This window comes from Microcaecilia unicolor, chromosome 2, assembly GCF_901765095.1.
Source record: "Microcaecilia unicolor chromosome 2, aMicUni1.1, whole genome shotgun sequence".
In the NCBI taxonomy this organism is placed as follows: Eukaryota; Metazoa; Chordata; class Amphibia; order Gymnophiona; family Siphonopidae; genus Microcaecilia; species Microcaecilia unicolor.
In genome coordinates this window covers 316,093,827-316,114,957 of record NC_044032.1, presented here as the reverse complement: position 1 = coordinate 316,114,957, position 21,131 = coordinate 316,093,827, and the positions used below count along the sequence as shown (strand labels likewise).

General features: G+C 45.3%; 1 protein-coding gene across 2 annotated transcripts in view; it reads left to right on the top strand.

Annotated features, from left to right (window-relative positions):
- The window catches only part of FSD1L (fibronectin type III and SPRY domain containing 1 like), a 525,899-nt gene extending 507,713 nt beyond the window's left edge, over positions 1-18,186 (top strand). For both annotated transcript variants that reach the window (XM_030194325.1, XM_030194324.1), the window contains one exon: positions 16,204-18,186. In XM_030194325.1, the coding sequence (XP_030050185.1) occupies positions 16,204-16,326 (123 nt within the window). In that variant the 3' untranslated portion in view covers positions 16,327-18,186. The remainder of the gene's footprint in view (positions 1-16,203) is intronic.
- Positions 18,187-21,131: the final 2,945 nt, after the last annotated feature.

Here is a 21,131-nt window from a genome sequence, read left to right as displayed (position 1 = left end):
TTGGGGTGGAGGTTGTAGTTTGTGTGTGTGTGAGAGAGAGAGAGAGTGTGTCTGTGTTTGTTTCAGTGTGTGTGTGTGTGTGAGAGAGGGTGGGGCTGTCAGGGTGTTTGCTGGGGAATGTGTTTGTTTCTGTGGTATGGTGTGTGTGTTTGTGTCTGTCAATAACAGGGGGGGAGGTCCATGGGTTGGTGAAATGTGAGGGTATTTGGAAGGGGGGTCAGCGTTTGTTGAGGGTTTTAGTGGATTGTGTTCGTGTTCTTGCTTGGTTTTTTTGTGTGTGTTGTGCTGGCAAAGTTAGAGGAAGTGTTTTTTAACTGAGAGGATTTTGCATGGGGTTTGGATTTGGATCTGCATGTGTTTTTTGTTGGGGGTGGAGGGTGAGAGTCATCTTCATCATCGGTGTTACGGCTGCCGGCTGCAGCAGTCCAAAGCATGTAGACTCTGTCCTTTTCTCTCATGTTCTGTGTTCGCACGGGCGGGACCTGTGCTGTGAGAGAGAGAGAAGTATAGAGTCTGGACGCTTTGGACTGCTGCTTGCATTCGCCGTAACAGCAACGATGGAGGGATGCTGCCTGCAAGTGTTTTGGAGGGACGATGCGACGACCCTGTGGGGGGGGGGGGGGGGGAGGAGAGAGTGTTGTCCTATACGTCCGGAGGTGTGTCGTGACGGGAGGGCGGAGGGTAGGAACGAATTGTTCGGTGATTCTAGAGGGAGTCTGTGGGGGAGGAGGGGGAGGTCCAAAGTCGTAGAGGGCGGGGGTCCGAATTTAGATGAGGGGGGCGTGGTCAAGTGGCACCTTGGGAGGGGCGAGTGACAGAGCACGGGGGGGGGGGGGGCTGTTTTCTAGTGTGTCAGCTTTACCGGCACTGCTCTTCTCTTTTTGCGCCGTTGGCGGTTTCCTTTTTTTAAATACTTTACCGGCACTGCTGTTCTCTTTTTGTGCCGTTGGCGGTTTCTTTTTTTTTTTAATACTTTTTTGCTGATTGGTGACGTTGGTTGGCGCTGCTGTGCTGTGATTGGGCGCAGTCGTTTGTGACGCAACCGGAGTTGCGAGACGTCATCATGTCAGCAGATGGATACATTGAGCACGAATGCTTCAAGGTTTTTGTCCACGCTACCACTAGCCTGCCAGCTTCAGAATGTTGGAGGTGGGTTTTATTATATAGGATTTTTGCTTTCTTTATATTGTAAGTTCTTATGGCTTTCTTCCATGTTTCTTTGTTTAGGTCTGTTTTGTTTTTGACCCATGTTCTTTCTAATTTCCTGCATAGTTTTTTTTTTTTTTTAATAGTTAGCCGTTTATCCGTTGTACCAGGGTCTTGGCTGTTTTTTCTTTCTTGTTTTCGTTTTGATTGGTGCTATTATGTTCATCCCAGTTTCTCAAGAAGTGGATGTTAGTTGGTGTTAGATTACAGTGTTTGTTCCTCGCTGTTTCCCAGAATGTGTAGTTTTCTACCTTCCTTCTGTTTGTGTATGTGTGTGGTGGTTTTGGTGTTCTCTTATTTCCATTCTCTTTCCATTTTTGTGTAAAACTGAGTTTGTTGTGTTCTGACCAGACCACCTCTTCCCATTTGTGGATTTTCAGTGTGTGTTTGTTTTTTACTGAGAACCTGTGTGCTAGTATGTCCAGGAGGTGGCCTTTTATGTGGCATGATGTCCCGTGTGCTGTTGTGAAGTTCCTAGACCAACGGAAGTTCATTAGCAATCTGGTGCCGTTCTGTTTATCTAGGTGTAGGTTGATATCTCCAATTAATAGGACATTTTGTTGGTGTGTGCAGGTATTTGATACAAAGTCAATTAAATCTATTTGAGCGTTTGACCAGCTGCCTGGGGGTCGATAGAACAGTATGATACATAGTTGACCTGCTAGTGTTGTGTCGGTGATTTTGCATGCCAATATTTCTATTGTTGGGGATATGTGTTTAGCAACTGACTCTACAGTGAAAGTGGATTTTGTATACTATTGCTATTCCACCTCCCTTCTTTTTGGGTCTGTTGAAATGTATTATTTTGAATCCTGGTGGACATAGGTCCAGTAGTGCTGGGTCATCTTGGAGATTTAGCCATGTTTCTGTTATTAGCAATAATCCAACTTGTCATCACCAAAATCCATTACCGGAGTACCCTACCAGCTTTGGAGCACAGCAAATACAAAGGCCTTCTCCATTAACTCCCATTCTCCTGGATCCAAAACATACCTGCTTAGGAAATCTGTACATTCTGGGAACCTGCAGTGTGTGTAGTTATGCCTCAAGATGGAACTTGGCCCAAGCAGTTTCTTTCACCACCATCAGACTCATCATTCATCTCTGGCAAATGAGATTAGCCAGTGCTATGGTATTATCAGAAAAGTCACTGACCACTTTGCTTTGTACCAAAGTTTGAAAAATGTGCAAATCCTTCCGAATAGCTTGAGTTTCCAAGAAGATGATCTTTATCCATTTTCTTGAACCACCAGGCCTGGACAGTGAGTTCCCTAACCAACAAGACTCATGCCTATATATTAACCACTCAGGAGCCTTAGCTTCTGCAATCCATATCAACCACTTCTCAAATATGTGATGCCGTGCTGACCAACATGACAGGAAGACTAAAGGTGCTGCATGTGGGCCTGAGCCTATGGGACAAGGTTGGGAATTTCTGCTATGGAGCCAAGCACTTGCATATAATCCTAGGTCCAAGAGGCCTTCTTCACTGCAAGAACCCATATCAGCGTCTGAAGGTGCCCAGATGGACACACCCTGAGATATTCTATGCAGTGCGAGAGCTCCAACTTGCTCTTCTAAAATTTGACCACCCAGTCCAGAGACTACAGGGGCAGGATCACTTGATAAGTAACCTGATGACTCCAATGTTGCTCTGATGAGACAGTCATCTAAATATGGATGAATCAGAACTTCTCTGCACAGCATCACTGCTATTATCACCATGATCCTGTAGAAGGTTCTAGACATTATAATGCCTTTGTATCGGTCCATGGTGCAACCGCATCGCGAATATTGTGTTCAATTCTGGTCGCTGCATCTCAAAAAAGATATAGTGGAATTAGAAAAGGTACAGAGAAGAGCGACAAAAATGATAAAGGGGATGGGACAACGTCCCTATGAGGAAAGGTTGAAGCGTCTAGGGCTCTTCAGCTTGGAGAACAGATGGCTGAGGGGAGATATGATAGAGGTCTATAAAATAATGAGCGGAGTGGAAAGGGTAGACATGAATCATTTGTTTACTCTTTCCAAAAATACTAGGACTAGGGGGCATGCGATGAAGCTACAAAGTAGTAAATTTAAAACAAATCGGAGAAAATATTTCTTCACTCAACGTGTAATTAAACTCTGGAATTTGTTGCCAGAGAATGTGGTAAAGGCGGTTAGCTTAGCAGGGTTTAAAGAGGGTCTGGACGGCTTCCTAAAGGAAAAGTCCATAGACCATTATTAAATTGACTTGGGGGAAATCCACTGCTTATTTCTGGGAACAGCAATATAAAATGTATTGAGTTTTCTGGGATCTTGCCAGGTATTTGTGACTTGGATTGGCAACTTTTGGAAATAGGATGCTGGGCTTGATGGACCTTTGTGGCAATACTTATGTACTTAAGCAGTGGCAAACCCAAAAGGAAGCAAGTGAAACTAGTATTGCTCTCCCAAAAATGGTGAGCCTGAGAAATGTTTGATGTAGTCTCCAAATTGGAATGTGCGAATAAACTTCTTTCAGATCCAGACAGAGTGCATCATTTTTATCCGAAAGTGGGGAATTTGGAGGTCTATGTCATCCTCTTGGTCCAGAATGGGTTAAAATATACCACCTTTTTTGGAACGACAAAAATTGATGGAGTCATGGTACCCTGCCCATTCCTTACTTGGAGACGGGGATTAAATACTTAAGTAAATGCCATACTGGGAAAAGACCAGAGGCCCATCAAGCCCAGCATCCTGTCCCCGACAGCGGCCAATCCAGGTCAATGGCACCTGGCAGCTTCCCAAACGTACAAACATTCTATACATGTTATTCCTGGAATTGTGGATTTTTCCCAAGTCCATTTAGTAGTGGTTTATGTGCTTGTCCTTTAGGAAACCGTCCAAACCCTTTTAAAACTCTGCCAAGCTAACCGCCTTCACCACGTTCTCTGGCACCGAATTCCAGAGTTTAATTACGCGTTGGGTGAAGAAAAATTTTCTCCTATTTGTTTTAAATATACTACACTGTAGTTTCATCGCATGCCCCCTAGTCCTACTATTTTTGGAAAGCGTGAGCAGACGCTTCACATCCACCTGTTCCACTCCACTCATCCTATATAATAAAACCCACCTCCAACGTTCTGAAGCTGGCAGGCCAGTGGCAGCATGGGCAAAACACTTGAAGCATTCGTGCTCAATGTATCCATCTGCTGACATGATGACGTCTCGCCAGTGGCATAGCCAGACGGCCAATTTTGGGTGGGCCTGAACCCAAAGTGGGTGGGCACAAAATTTTCTCTTTGTCCCTGCCCCCTTCCTCCCCATCTCCCCCGGCACCTCCCAATTCAAAATATACTTTAGCTCATAAAGATCCCCAAGCTCTGCCAGCTGAAAACTTCCTCCGAAGACAGCCAGAAATCCCTTTTACCAAGCTTGGCAGGCAGCAGTAGCAACAGTGCCTTGAGTCACTGATGCTGGCACCCCATGCATGCTTAGTTATCGATGGCTCAAGGATGTTGCCGCCATCTGCCAAGCTTAGGAGAAGGGAGTTTTGGCTGCTTTTAGAGGAGGTCCTCAACTGATGTAGGTTAGGGATCCCCACCAGCTTCATCAAGGGTCAGGACTAGTGTTAGATATGCAAGGGCCCAGACTCTCACCAAATACAGAACAAGGGATCACAAATTAGAAATAAAAATATCTAGACAAAAATTGAACTCGGAACCTTGGCATGTTACAGTGGAGAAATAAAATCAGAAATGTATTTCTTTTTTCTACTGAACACAATAAAATGATATCCGCTATGCACATTTCTCAAGCTAACAAATTTCAGTTAATAAATTCAAAATAAAGTGTCTTTTCTACCTTTGTTGTCTGGTCATTTTATTTTTCCATTATGTTGGTTCAAGTTTCTCTTTTTCACTTTCCTGTCTTTCTGTTAATTCTCCTTCAAGCAGCTGCTATTCATTTGTCTTTTCTCCACTCTCATTCCATTCCCTCACTACACTGACATATTGATGTTTGTTTCATTTTAGCCCTTTCCTATCTTTTTTTTTTCTTTCCTGCTCTCTGTCTGTTCACTCAAATTTCAGAACTCTGACAGAAACAGCTAGACTTCACCTGCGCTTGACCGCCCATCCCCAGGAGTTGAGCCCCTGGGTGCAGGCGGCTGGCAGGACTTACCAGACAGGGCAGGCACTGGATACCAACTAGGCTGAACAGGGACTGAGGGTCAGAGGGGAAAGGAATATACATGGGCAGCAAGGCAGGAAACTGGGCTAGGACTCACAGACAGACAATACTACACAAAGCAGGAAATGGACACGCTAAAGGACAGGAACTGAAAGCTGCCACGCAGCCACTGAAACAGTGTACAAATACTGACAGACAAGAGACAGGACTGAAAGCTGCAGAGCAGCCACTAAAACAGGGTACAAATACTGACAGACAAGAGACAGGACTGAAAGCTGCAGAGCAGCCACTAAAACAGGGTACAAATACTGACAGAAGAGACAGGATTAACTTGAATCAGACAAGGAACAATACAAGAAACCAGACTAGGCAACAGTGCAACAAAGCACCAACAAACCAGGGACCTTAGACGATGCAAAGGCAAACTCAGAAGGTTCCAAGTGGTAATAAACCCATCAGCAGCTGAAACTCAGCTGCAGGAATCATGAGGCCGCTACGGGTGAGGCTAGCTGCCAAACTTCAAACCAAGTCTGGAGGGCTGGAATATCTGGACCGGACCAGAAAGAAAGTCTGGAAAGTCTATGGCAGCCACCGGTTCTGGCCACCAGAGGGCAAGAGGAACACAAACCAAGACACAGGCAGAAAGCATACTGAAGCACAGAGAGGCTTAACACACACAGGTGCAGTATAGTGGAGTAATCAGAGCCATGCTGGAAGCAGCTAGCACACAGAGACAGAACTAACTCAGGAAGAACAGACAGAAGCCAGCTCAGAAGCTGACCGCCAGAAATAAGGTGAGTCTGAGAGGGGTCACGACCACAATCGTGACAAAGCCCTTCGTCCCCTCCAGATGGCATTGTGAACCTACACGACCCAATCTCCTTTACACTACTGAATTCGAGGTAACAGAAATCTTAGACTCAAAATGCCAGGCAGGCAAGCTGTATTACTTAATATCTTGGAATATAATTCCTGGGAACCTGCTACTAAAGTACATGCTCCTGACCACTCTTGTTACCTGTCCAAGCCCGGTCCGGGCTGGAGTGGGGACTGTGAAGGGGGGGGGGGGGGGGTACTGTCATGAACCTGGAATATCAAATGTGGAGGCAGATGTACACACCTACGATGCGCTTAATACCTCTCTTCTGAGTATCTCCAGCTTGGGTGCGCCTACTCTTGGTTGCACCTACACTTCATGCATGTCTACATCTGGGTGTGTCTACACTTTGGCGCGCCTGTGTCTGGGCACTTACACCCTGGGTGCGTCTATTCTGATGTCAGATGCCTTCACTTTAAAACCAGGAACTTCTCACTACTTCTTTGCCTCATTTACTACTTTCCTGGTATCTGGTGCGTTTTTCTTGTTGCTGTTCTTCCTTGCTGACTACTGCTGGAATTGCTGCCTGACCTGACTACTTTCTGGACCTGACCTCTGCTAGATCGCTGCCTGACCTGACTACTGCCTGGACCCGACCACTGCTGGATCGCCGCCTGCCTTGACCACTGCCTGGACCAGATTTCTGTATAGCTCTGTCTGAGCCTGAGTCCTCTCTCTAACCCGACTTCCTAAGTCCTGTTGGCCACCTGAACCCAGGGGCTAAACCGCTGGGGAACGGTGTTCGCTGCAGGTGAAGTGTTGGGCTTCTGACTGCTGGTCCCTGGATCAGCACAAGGGCTCCTGATAGCAGTGACAGACGTGACAGCTATTGACCAAAACAATGGCCTGGTAGCACAACAACTAATGGAATACATGATAAATTCTCGTACCTTCATAAATCCCAATCAGGATTCACACTACAACACAACACCAAAACGGTCATAATAACCCTGATAACAAAGTTCAGGTGTTTGATAAGCCAAGGTCAGAGTATACTATTACTACAATTTGATATGTCAAGTACATTCGATCTAGTAGATCACGGAACACTAATGACCCTGTTTGACTACATGGGAATCATTGGGACAGTGGCCGCATGGTTTGATGGCTTCCTAAAGACCAGATCCTACATAGTGAAAATGTCCAACCAGTTATCAGCCTTCTGGATCTCCAATTGTCGGGTACCACAGGGCTCCCCAATATCACCTATACTGTTCAGTGTACTGATGGCCCCACTCAGGGAAAAAAAACCTGAAACTAATGGGCTTCAACCCATTCATACACGCAGCTGATGTCATTATTTACATACCATTCAAAAGTAGTGTCACAGAAATACTGGACAAAGTCAAAACAGGTCCGGAACTCAAGGAAAACTAGTCAGCAACATTCAAACTCAAACTAAATAGTGACAAAACCAAATTCCTGGTTCTATCCACACAACCCCACATCACACCAAAACATCACAATCAATAATCAAACATATAAAATCAAAACACAGCTAAAAATACTGGGAATCATCCTTGACAAACATCTCAGTCAAATATCGGCAGTAATAACAAAATGCTTCAGAACACTGGAAACTGAGAAGGATCAGAGACTATTTTCCAAGTCAATCATTCTGGATAAAAGTACAATCGTTGATACTATCACAATTAGCTATTGTAATGCAGCATATGTAGGGTGTAAAGAAAACACATTAAAATCGCTACAAACCGTTCAAAACACAGCGGCATGACTAATATTTAAGAAGTTAAAATTCGAAAAGTGCCACTTCGCTGCTTGAAAAACTAAACTGGTTACCAATCAAAGCAAGACTGTGCTAGCTTTGAAGATTAATCTACAAAATGTTATTTGGTATGTTGCCTGAATACATGATAGATATGATCGAACTATCCCCAAACACAAGCCCAGAAACCAGAGTAGAGTGCTGCACAGGAACGGGGATAGCGAGATTCCCATGGATACCTTGGGAATCCTGCAGGGATCCCCTCCAGGACCATGGGGATCCTGTAGGGATGTACCAAGGTCCATGGGGAACCTGCGGGGATGGATCTGGGTCCTGCGGGGTTCCTGCAGAACTAAATCGGAGCTTTGTTTTCTCTCCATCCATACCTCAGATTACCCTGGTGGTCTAGAGGTTTGCTTCGGGGCAGGAAAGGTCCCCACACTTTCCTGCCTGCTTCTGCCGATCCTTTCTCTACTGCTTGTTTAAAATGGCCACCGAGACTTCAAGCTGCTGCTTGAACTTTCGGTGGCCATTTTAAACCAGCAACGGTGACGAGGATCAGCAGCAGCAGGCAGGAAAGCGTGGGGACCTTTCCTGCCCTGATGCAAGCCACTAGACCACCAGGGTGATGTGAGGTATGTGTGGGGAGGACATCCATGGCTGGAGGAGAGGTGTATGAATGGTGTGTGGGTGGGAGGGAGGGATTTGAAAACCTTCCTTGCACAGCCGTCATCACTGTACACTCAAAACAAAGCAAACAAACCTATGAGCTGCTGCATCCACGTTCTTTATTGTTGGTAGCATTTTTATTTAATCTTATATTTTCAAACATACTGACTTGTGTAGCATACGGATGTACACAGCGGAAGTATAATAACGGAATAACATTTCATAGGTAGTAGTAATTTGTTTATAAATTATAATCAGTGTGTCATTTGGAGGAGCGTGGACACCCTAACACTGTTACATTCGTGCAGAGATTTTTTTTCTGCTGGTAATGGGCCACTAAAACAGATACAATGCTATGAGAATCAGGTGCTCAACATTCAGACTTTCTAATCTATTTATTTACCTATTACATTTATATCCAGTGCTTTTTTGTGCCGGTACGCACTGGTACCCCGGCAGTCCTGCACCCTTCCTGTCACTCCCCTACTTACTACTACGTCAGACTCGGCAGTGCGAACGGTGCAGGCAGCGATTGAGAGAGGCTGGCAGCATCGGAGCTTCCCTATGTGAGTCCCGCCTATGCGGAAACGGGAAGTTGAAACAACAAGGCAGGGGAGAGAGGAGAATCGCTGGACATCATGGGAGGGGAGAGAGAATCGCTGGACATGGAGGGGAGGGGAGGGCAGGGAAGAGAGAATTGCTGGACATGGATGGGAGGGCAGGGGAGAGAGGAGAATCGCTGGACATGGATGGCAGTGGAGAACAAGGGGCAGAGAAGAATCACTGGAAATGGATGGGAGGGGAGGTCAGGGAAGAGAGATTCGCTGGACATGGATGGAAGGAGAGGGCAGGGGAGAGAGGAGAATCAGACATGGATGGGAGGGGAGGGAAGGGGAGAGAGGAGAATCGGACATGGATGGCATGGGAGGACAGGGGACAGAGGAGAATCGCTGGATATGGGAGGGGCGGGCAGGGGAGAGAGGTGACATGCTGGACATAGATGGAGGGGAGGGAAGAGAGGAAGGACATACACATGGATGGGAGGGCATGGAAGAAAGGAGAAATGCTGGAAATGGAGAGGAGAGCAGGAGATAAATTGCTGGGCATGGATGGATGGAAGGGTTGGCGGGGAGAGAGGAGAAATGCTGGACTTGGATAAAGGAGAGGGGAGAGAGAATTATTGCTCTATATGGATACATGGGAGGGAAGAGAGGAGACATGCTGGACATGGATGGAGGGGAGGAGACGTGCTGGACATGGATGGAGGGAAGGAAAGAAAAAAGAAGAAGACGCACATTGTGAGCACTCTGGAGTGCTGGTGCGGGAAAAGGGGGATAGTGGTTCTTTTAGCCATCAGCTTCCCCGGTCATTCAGCCCAGCTAGGAGAGCAGTGCGCCCTCTAGGGGCCAAACTGCTGGAGAAAGCTTTAGTTAAGGAGGAATACTACTCTCCCCAGAAGCCAGTGCAGGGTCAGCTGGACTCCCAGGAGAGGGAAGGGGGAATAACGGATTGGGAGATGAGGTCTGATCCTGGAAATGAGGAACAGCTGGGGGAGCTTAGGGAGGAGGGAGGATATGGTTTGTGATAAAGAGGAGGTGGGAAAAGAAGGCAAGGAGGAGTGTATGGAAGTGGCTGGTTTTGCTCTAACCCGGGCAGACAAGGTGAAAGCTTTTGTAGCCTTAGCATTGCCCCGGCTGTGGAGTTGGGGAAAGCTGGGAGTAAAGCAGTGGAGAAGAGACTGGAGAGCACAACTTGCTACAGTACTGTCTGCTCACAAAAGGTAGTGCTGTTGAAAGTTAGATTGTTTCTGAGCAGGATTGTGCACTGGAAAACTCAGACTGTATTGTGTAAGAGATGATGTGGCATCACCTAATCACCAAAACTGTCTGCTGATAAGACAGTGCTGCTGGAGGTTTGGTGGGGTTTGAAGCAGGAAACTGCAATTGTCAAGGGGAGAATGAGTCTGCAATATGTAAAGACTAGTAAGAAATGCCCGTTTCTGGAAAAAATGAAACGGGCGCTAGCAGGGTAATCCCCCCCCCCCCCCCCCCGTCCTCCCTCCCGAGTTGCAGACACCCCCTCCGTGCCTCCGTTCCGAGTTGCACACCTCTCCTCTTCCTCCGTTCGTCCCTCAGTGACGTGGTTGCGAGGGCCGCCCCGCCCTCAACGTCATCGCGTTTTGACGCGAGGGCCGCCCTGCCCTCAACATAATCGCGTTTTGACGCGAGGGCGGAGCTACAGTGACTGGAGCCTGCAGACCAAACCGGATATCTCGGGCGCCTCAAGTTTCCGGCTTGAGGCTTCAAAGTGCCTTTTATATATATAGATGGGAGGACGACCCATTAGGAGATAAAGTCCACTGATTGAAGGAGGTGTTTAAGCCAGATTAATTTGGTGTTAAGAGAGCTGGAACAATAAAGAACTTTGATTGTTTTCTAACAGCTATGAGTGTGCATGAGTTTCTTAAAATCTACACCTCTCTACTTAAAATCTACAAGAAGGAGAGAGAGAGGAAAAGTGAGGTGTCTGGCTAGCAAAGCTCACAGAAGGCGATGGAAGCTAAGCAGGGATGACCTCGGCCCCATCTGGAAGGGTGACCTGGTTACAAAATGGTGGCAGTGGTGGGATTGTTTTGAACGACTCGCTGGTGGAAGAAGCGTATATTTCTCTGTGTTCTGGTAAGCACATATGGAACTCGGGTAATCAGAAGGAGGGTGGGACCAGGGACCTGAGCTGTGAAAGTGGAGGAGTGGCCTAGTGGTTAGGGTGGTGGACTTTGGTTCTAGGGAACTGAGGAACTGAGTTCGATTCCCACTTCAGGCACAGGCAGCTCCTTGTGACTCTGGGCAAGTCACTTAACCCTCCATTGCCCCATGTAAGCCGCATTGTATTGTGTAAGAGATGATGTGGCATCACCTAATCACCAAAACTGTCTGCTGATAAGATAGTGCTGCTGGAGGTTTGGTAGGATTTGAAGCAGAAAACTGCAATGAGTCTGCAATATGTAAAGACTAGTAAAATGGTCCGTTTCTGGCGCCAATGAAACGGGCGCTAGCGGGCACGGGACTCCCTTCCCCTCCCCTTACGGTACCTGTTCCGTCGGCCCAGGAAAGAAAGAGCCCTCTCTTTCCTCCCGTAGTGGTGGCTTCCTTGCTGCATCTTGTGGGAGTCCGGCTCTCGGCGTTTCAAAATGGCTGCCTAGAGTTGAAGTCTCGCGAGGCAGTTTGAACTCTCAGCGGCCATTTTCAAACGCCGAGAGCCGGACTCCCACACGATGCAGCAAGGAAGCCACTGCTACGGGAGGAAAGAGGGGGCTCTTTCTTTCCTGGGCCGACGGAACAGGTACCTCTAGACCACCAGGGAGACACGCGTAAGGGGAGGGGAGATGACGGGGGGAGGGAGGTTGGTGAGGTTAAGCGTGTGCTACCGTGGGCGGGGCGGTAAGTTGTAAGGGGCAGGGCTATGTGGCGAGAGGGGCTGGGTTCATGTGCACGGCAGCGGCGGCTGGGATTTGTTGGAAGGGGAAGAGTAGGGAAACACGCGGAGCTCCCCGTGCGTTAATTTGTTTTCGTGTTCCGCCCTCGACGTCATCACGTGTGACGCGAGGGCGGAGCATGAAGATGTGGCTTCACCACCATGAAACCACGAACCGGTGTGTGAGTGACTTCAGTGACGTCAGTGTCCTCAGAACGTTAAGGCTGCGTTTTATTATAGTAGATGGGAGGATGACCCATTAGGAGATAAAGTCCACTGATTGAAGGAGTTGTTTAAGCCAGATTAATCTGGTGTTAAGAGAGCTGGAACATTAAAGAACTTTGATTGTTTTCTAACGGCTGTGAGTGTGCATGAGTTTCTTAAAATCTACAAGAAGGAGAGAGAGAGAAAAAGTGAGGTGTCTGGCTAGCAAAGCTCACGGAAGGCAGTGGAAGCTAAGCAGGGACAACCTCGGCCCCATCTGGAAGGGTGACCTGGTTACAACATGGATGGAGATGAGGGAAATGGAAGAGAGGAGAAAAACTGCACATGGATGGAGAAAATAGGCAAAAGCTGGATCCACATTATACCTCCTCCAGTCAGTTCCATGGAGGAGGACCCAGCTTTTACTTATGGATGTATGGCAAGAAATGAAGAAGAACGGAGGAAAGTAAAGAAATAAATGGAAAGGAAGCCCTGGAAATGGAGTTAAGGGAACAGATAGAGAGCGGCAGAATCAGAGAATGGGACCAATATGGATAGAAAAACAAAGTCACCAGACAACAAAGGTAGAAAAAATCATTTTATTTTCATTTTAGTGTTTAAAATATGTCCAATTTGAGAATTTACATCCGCTGTCTTATTTTGCACTGGGTATACTGGAGCTGTAACAGCTTACAGAAATTATTTATAATGAAAAAAAATCACGTTATTTTTTTCTCCTATACTAGTATGATATTTTCAATGATGTCTGTTTATATGCACCATGGCTGGTATAAGGGGTGTGGCTATCAATAGGGGTGGAGCCATATGTGGTGACCCCACCCATAATGAGTACTGGCACCTTTTTTTCTACAAAGAAAGCACTGTTTATATCCCACATTAAACATGAATTAGGTTGAAACCTGGGAGCATTTAAAATCTTTATTTCCTGTGCCTACATTAAAAGATAGCATGTTTCCACAAAATTTTCTCCTTTTGTTTTGTGGATTGCAGTGGTATATTATAAAAATGCACTTGCCTTTTTTATTGCTACTATTTCACAGAGAGGTATTGAATAATGAGGGAAGGGTTTCCTTCATGCAGAAGTTCTGTCCAACGTCAGTCTAAATTGCCAGCATTGTCCAGTTCAGCATAGTATTAGCCGCCAACTTTATACAAATTTAATTATGTTCAGTGGAAAATAATTCTGTTACCTAAGGCTGCTTGCTATGTGAATATTCTATCACTGTTTCATTATTGCTACCAAGTATTACATATTAAGGGCATTTGCTTTAAACTTTGATTTAATTCATTTATCCAGTCTGTAGATGCACATGGTTTTGCTTTTTAAACCCAAAGGTGAATTCTAAGGACGGTTGAACAATTAAGTTAAACTGAGTTGTTTCTGACTTGTTTTGGAATGCTTTGGGTCCTGCTAACCTGTACATCTGCTGGCTTAGCAGAGTACAGAAGAAAATGAAATATGTTATTTTTACTAGAATTTTTACTGCTTGTAGAATCTGGCTTTCTTGAGTGGGGGGAATCAAGGTGACTGCAGCACGGCAAAGGCTGGGCGTATTGGGAGCTGGGGTGGAGGAGATTACTTGTGGCGGGGACAGGTTAGATTCCCACGGGCACAGGTTAGATTCCCACAGGGATGGGCGGAGACGGGTTAGATTTCTGTCCCCGTGTAACTCTCTAAACCAGAAGCTACCTGCTTCTTCACCTACCCAACTGCAGAAACATAACCTACAAAACTATCTACATGGCTGGATTTAGTTACCTGAGTTCCAGATGGTAGAACTCAATACCAAAGCTCACAAGATGCATCACCAACTACCTCCAATTCAAAAAAGAACTGAAAACCTACCTTTTTAAAAAACTCTACAACTGAGTAATTAAGCCAGCGAAGATCTTCCTGTTTCCTAATCATAAACCATCACTGTTAGTCGCCTCTATACCACTAGTCGCTTCCAAATGTAAATCATAATTGTAACTTCCACCAGCAGGCAAACTGTAAACAGTCATTGTAATTTCATAAGAATGTAAATTGTAAGCCACTTTGAACCGAAACTTGTTTTGGATAACAGTGGGATACCAGAATGCATAAATAAATAAATAAATTCTGGGTGAAACTGTAGTTGCTGTCTCCTGCTGAGATTTATAGGGCCATTACTTGATCTGTTTGTACTCCTATTCTAAGCCAGAGAAGATGCTGCTTTTGGTGCTGGAGTACTTGCAGCAAGGGTTTTATCATCTCATCCAGTGTGAAGATTGCTTTGCTTCACCCCATGTGTTTCTGGACAGGTTTAGTGGATGAAAAGGATGGAAAAGTTAGTCTTACCTGCTAATTTTCTTGAGTTCAATCAGATCAGTCCAGAGACCTGCTTCTTTATCAGGTTTCTAGTTTTCCAATTCTTTTTCTAGATGAGTTATGGCACCAAACGTTTCCATGGAGTTTCTTGAGTGGGTGTACCTTATGATGAAGGACTTCAGATTATCTCCTCCTGGAAATTTGATGATGAGGGAGGTTTGATTTTCAACACTTGCTTTATTACAGGAATACTGCAAAACTGGGGATGCATTGTGCTCTCCTAGGGCAAAGCTTACAGCTCTTATGTTTGTCTCCATTTGCTGGACTGGTCTGGTTGAACTTAAGGAAAGAAAATTAGCAGGTAAGACCAAATTTTTCCATCACTTATTTGAGGTGCAGATATATAAGAATTATAAGTTTTTTTTGTGGAGGAAAGGAACTAGCAGTCTGAGCTCAAGGTATCCATTCAGTATGACAGAGCATTTGGGAAAGCTCATAGAGTGTACAGAGATATATCACTAGTAAAATGAGAAAATTAATTTAAACTGTATAAAGACCTCTGCAGGGCTTCTCCTTGGGAACTGTGTTCAGTTCAGCAGACCACCTGTACAACAAAGCATTTGTAAGTCAGACAATTCAAAACACTACCACCAAAGTGGTGTAAAGCATATGTAGAGAGCCAAAAGGGCTAAGGATGTACTCCAGAAGAAGAGAAAGAGAGATGATAAAATACAAGCAGGAAGCTCAAGGGCAGAGGGAGTTGTCATGAGAAGCGAAAGAGAAGGCAGCACAAAGTGTGATAAATACATAAAATATCCAGCAGAAGCTGTGGGGGCAAAAAAAAAAAAAATTGGCAACATGCAAGCATGTGGATTTACCCAGTAATAAGAAAGTGGCACTTGGGGAGTTTCAGAGATGCAATTTTAATTCAGCGAAACAGTGCTAATATTCTAACACTGTCCAGCTAAACTTATCTAAGTAAGTCTGGATAACTTTAACCAGTTATATTCAATGTGATACATGAAGGCCTGTTATTTGGCTGCTTTAACCCCTGGCACTAGTACCAGATTGTCGCTAGAGTTCAGAAACACCATTTTGAACTCACACTTGACAGAGTAGGATCAACTAGGGATAGCTCCTGCTCACCACCACTAGACCACCTTCGGGGGTGGGGGCATTGGGGAGAATTAAAGGGGGGTTCCTTCAGCCCTTGCATCTGCTTCTTCAGGCCTTAAGGCCAACATGCATATTTCTCTAATATGAATGTGGCTTCCCATTTTATAATGTACATGTATTACTTATTAGACACAGAGACTGATAAAGGGGGCATGAGAAGGCTGTGGTTTGGGTATGCCTAAACCACAGCCTTGTCATGTCCCTATATATAGTTAACTTGATCTGGAAATTCAACAAGACTTAACTGGATAAACATATCTAGATAACTTTCCCAGTCATCAGTCTGATGGATATCAGACCCATGGCATATACCTTATGGACAATGTGACCTTCATTAACTGTTGGGATGTTTAACAATTTTCCCCTCTTTGTAACCATACATTCTTCTCTCTTCATTTCTAGGTCTGGTGTGGTGGACTAACACTGTACACAGGGCTGCAGGTCCCCAGTGCTGTGAAGACTCTGCAGAAGAATGAGAATGGGATGAGTGACTCTTCTAACAGCCTGACCAGTGCAGCGCAGTGACAGCCGAACACTTCAAGGGATTGGGGGTGGAGATCACTTCAATATGAATGCTTGGTCATTTTTTTCCCTCTTCTTGTTTCTCATCAGCCAGGGTTAGCTGCTATATTCCTCCTCTCTTAACCAGAGAGATCAGACTCTGTGGAACTGGCTGTGAAACTCCAAAGTATGTATTTGAAAGTTAGAGAGTAGTGGCACTGGTAGGGGAAGCTGTAGGCTGTCTGTTCTTTCTTTCTTTAAAAATTTCACTTACTTTGTTATAAATTTTTATGTGTTGAAATCCTGATTTTTCACCATCTTTCCTACATGATTTGCACATAGCATATTTTTCTTTATTTTAGTTTTGTTTTCAGGCTTTTCTTCTCCAACTGGGGATTGTCCCCTAGGATTGACTCTACCTATTGTGCTGCAGTAATGTTGGGGTGGGGGGAGGGGTTGATGTTTCCTACTTTCAACCCACAACCATAACCATGCTTGAACTGTGGTGGTCTCCAGCAAAAGAGGCTTGAACACTGGCAACTGAGCCTCATTGACTGATATGGGGGGGGTTGTTGTTTTTTTTTGGGGGGGGAAGGGTTAGCCCCATTGAAAGGCAACTTACTGAAGCTCTGAGAGCTGGTATATCTGGTATTGAACAAATCACAGGGAAGTGAAGGGAACATGTAGAGAATTATAAGTAGTGATTTTTCCATTGCAAAGGAGCCATTTCTTTGTGAAAGAGCTACATCTTGGAGGCCAAGGGTGGGCATTTATTGGCATGGAAGGTCTGCTTCATGCCATAGAAAACATGGCCACTGTCACTCGGTCACTGACTTAGCAACCATCTGCTAAATCAAGGATGCTGCTGCTTTCTAGCCTGTCATAAGTTTGCAGCAAGGTGTACACAGCTGCAGCAGTGCACATCTGGGGACATGTGTGACTCAGCATCTTTTATACCCAAACTTGGTGCATATGTGCTATGATTTCACTTTTAATTGGAGACTCAGTGCCTTTAGATGTTGCTGTTGACCATCTGGTCTTACATTCCTGACAAGGGAATACAAATAAGTATATATTACTGACGTCATCTGCTCTCCAATCATTCACAGTCCTAGATCTCAGACTGTAGCATGAATCTTTCACCCTAAGTGTTTTCATGTTTCAAGCATGCCTTGTACATGTAAGAGCAGAAAATACTGAATATTTTAGTTTGTGTAGGGTTTTGTTTTGTTCCTGGTTGAAATCTGTCAAAACGAACTTTGGAACAAATAAAATTCCATTTTCTGCAGTGTTTTGTGCAGTGGCACAGCTGTGATGTGGCTGGTGGGTGAAGACTCCAGGTATCTCTCCCTCCCCCAGACGATTGAGGGTCTTTTACCTCCACTCCCCCAAACCCACACCCCTCCCAATACCTTTTAAAACCTTCAGCTCATCATTGGTGTTGGGGTCTGCATCCACCTTAGCCAAACCCCAACTGATTACTGCGAGAAACACCAAGCTCTTGGATTTATTTCTTACACCAATAAAACACATAATACTTACTCAGAAGTGAAATAAAAAGAAAAGTTTATTCTGGAAACAAGTAATAAAGTCTGAAATACAGAAAAGAAATAATTAGAGAGACTTTCCTAATTTCATGCCAGCTTTCTGCTGTGAAATTTAGGAATCCGATCCTACATAAATTTCCCTCATTTTTATACAATAGACTGGGCACATGTTATACAACAACCCAGAAACCAATTACCAAATTAGCACATCCCACTAACCAATCATCTACTTTCCTAATCCCACACATCTGACTTTTATCCTATCAATTATCAGTTCATACCCTTAGAATAGCAGTTATGCCACTCCATCTGACTCTGAGTCACAGAGCCATACCTTCTACATATAGTAACATAGTAGATGACGGCAGAAAAAGACCTGCATGGTCCATCCAGTCTGCCCAACAAGATAAACTCATATGTGCTACTTTTTGTGTATACCTTACCTTGATTTGTACCTGTCCTTTTCAGGGCACAGACCGTGTAAGTTTGCCCAGCACTATCCCCGCCTCCCAACCACCAGCCCCGCCTCCCACCACCGGCTCTGGCACTGACCGTATAAGTCTGCCCAGCACTATCCCCGCCTCCCGCCACCGGCTGTGCCACCCAATCTCAGCTAAGCTCCTTAGGATCTATTCCTTCTGAACAGGATTCCTTTATGCTTATCACACGCATGTTTGAATTCCGTTACCGTTTTCATTTCCACCACCTCCCGCGGGAGGGCATTCCAAGCATCCACTACTCTCTACGTGAAAAAATACTTCCTGACATTTTTCTTGAGTCTGCCCCCCTTCAATGTCATTTCATGTCCTCTCGTTCTACCTCCTTCGCATCTCTGGAAAAGGTTCGTTTGCGGATTAATACTTTTCAAATATTTGAATGTCTGTATCATATAGTAACATAGTAACATAGTAGATGATGGCAGAAAAAGACCTGCACGGTCCATCCAGTCTGCCCAAGAAGATAAATTCATATGTGCTACTTTTTTATTTGTACTGTCCTCTTCAGTGCACAGACCGTATAAGTCTGGCCAGCCCTATCCCCGCCTCCCAACCACCAGCTCTGGCACAGACCCTATAAGTCTGCCCAGCACTATCCCTGCCTCCCACCACCGGCTCTGGCACAGACCGTATAAGTCTGCCCAGCACTATCCCCGCCGCCCAACCACCAGCCCCGGCACAGACCGTATATGTCTGCCCAGCACTAGCCCCGCCTCCCAACCACCAGCTCTGCCACCCATTCTAGGCTAAGCTCCTGAGGATCCCTTCCTTCTGCACAGGATTCCTTTATGTTTATCCCACGCATGTTTGAATTCCGTTACCGTTTTCATCTCCACCACCTCCCGCGGGAGGGCATTCCAAGCATCCACCACCCTCTCCGTGAAAAAATACTTCCTGACATTCTTCTTGAGTCTGCCCCCCTTCAATCTCATTTCATGCCCTCTCATTCTACCGCCTTCCCATCTCCGGAAAAGGTATCACCCCTGTTTCTCCTTTCTTCCAGAGTATACATGTTCAGGTCATCAAGTCTCTCCTCATACGTCTTGTAACGCAAATCCCTTACCATTCTCGTAGCTTTTCTTTGCACCGCTTCAATTCTTTTTACATCCTTCGCAAGGTACGGCCTCCAAAACTGAACACAATACGCCAGGTGGGGCCTCACCAACGACTTATACAGGGGCATCAACACCCCCTTTCTTCTGCTTGTCACACCTCTCTCTATACAGCCTGACAACCTTCTAGCTACGGCCACCGCCTTGTCACACTGTTTCGTCGCCTTCAGATCCTCAGATACTATCACCCCAAGATCCCTCTCCCCGTCCGTTCCTATCAGATTCTCCCCGCCTAACACATACATCTCCTGAGGATTTCTATTCCCTAAGCGCATCACTTTGCATTTCTTCACGTTGAATTTTAATTGCCAAACCTTAGACCATTCTTCTAGCTTCCTCAGATCCTTTTTCATGTTTTACACTCCCTCCCGGGTGTCCACTCTGTTACAGATCTTAGTATCATCCGCAAATAGGCAAACTTTACCTTCTTTTTTTTTTTTTTTTCACTTTATCAATTTTATTTTATTTTAGTTAGTTTAAAGATAAAATTACTGAGCTTTTTAATTTTGATGGTATAATTACATTTTTTTAAAATATATGTTTATTATTTCACATAAACAAGTTCAATACAATATCCAAAACTTCAACTCAGTATACAATCCAACTATGCTGTTGATAACAAATGCTACCCATCCCCTCCCCCCCCCCCGTACCCTACCCCTCTCCCACCCTCCCTCCAGGGTAACAACAGTCAAATTCAACATTTCAGATCAAAGGGGTTCTTCCATCGATCAAACAGAGATCCCTCTCCATTCCATATATATTGTCCACATTTTGAGAAATCTTACCAACTGTCCCCGCTTCAAAGCTGTCATTTTAGCCATTAAGCAACAATAGTCCACTTTTTTAAAGACTTGATCCACGGTAGGGATCGCTGTTTGTTTCCAGTATCTAGCAATTAATATACATGCTGCTGTTACTACATGAGAGAGAATGCCATGGAGTGAGCGATGTATGCCCTCCACTGGAATGTTAAACAAAGCTCCGGGCTCGGCGTAAGTGCTATCCCCAGCTTAGTGTGAAGTTGTGATATTAAGTCTGACCAGAACTGCTTTATGGTTGGGCAGTCCCACTATATATGCCAAAATGTACCCCTGGCTCCACATCCCCACCAGCAAGTTGAGGCCTCCGTGTGAAATATACGTGATATTCTATGGGGGGTGAGATACCACTGGTATAACATCTTATACCCATTTTCCACCAGTGGTGTTGCCACAGAAAAATTCAGTAAAGTTTTATATATACGGGGCCATTTATCCTGCTCATACTGAACGGATAAAAGAGTCTCCCATTTAGCAGTATATTGGGACAAGGGGGAAGATTGATGTAAGAGTGCTTTATAAATCCTGGATATGCCACCCCTCCCTGCCCCCGAGCCCATCGCCCGTTCCAGTTCTGTTACTGTCAACATTAGCTCGTCTTTGGCCTTACGATGCATAAAATCCCTCACCTGCATATAATGAAAGTGGTCTCTATCAGTCAATCCATACTCCTCTTTCAGAGCCTGAAACGACTGACATTTCCTCTCATCCTATAACTGTCCCAACACCCGCAGTGATAAAGCTGACCAATGCCCGTATATTCGTTCACCTCTACCAGGTGGGAAATCCAGTGCAAATATTATAGGGGTGTTCATATGATATTTCCGTCCCGGGAACCACACTGCTCTGCAT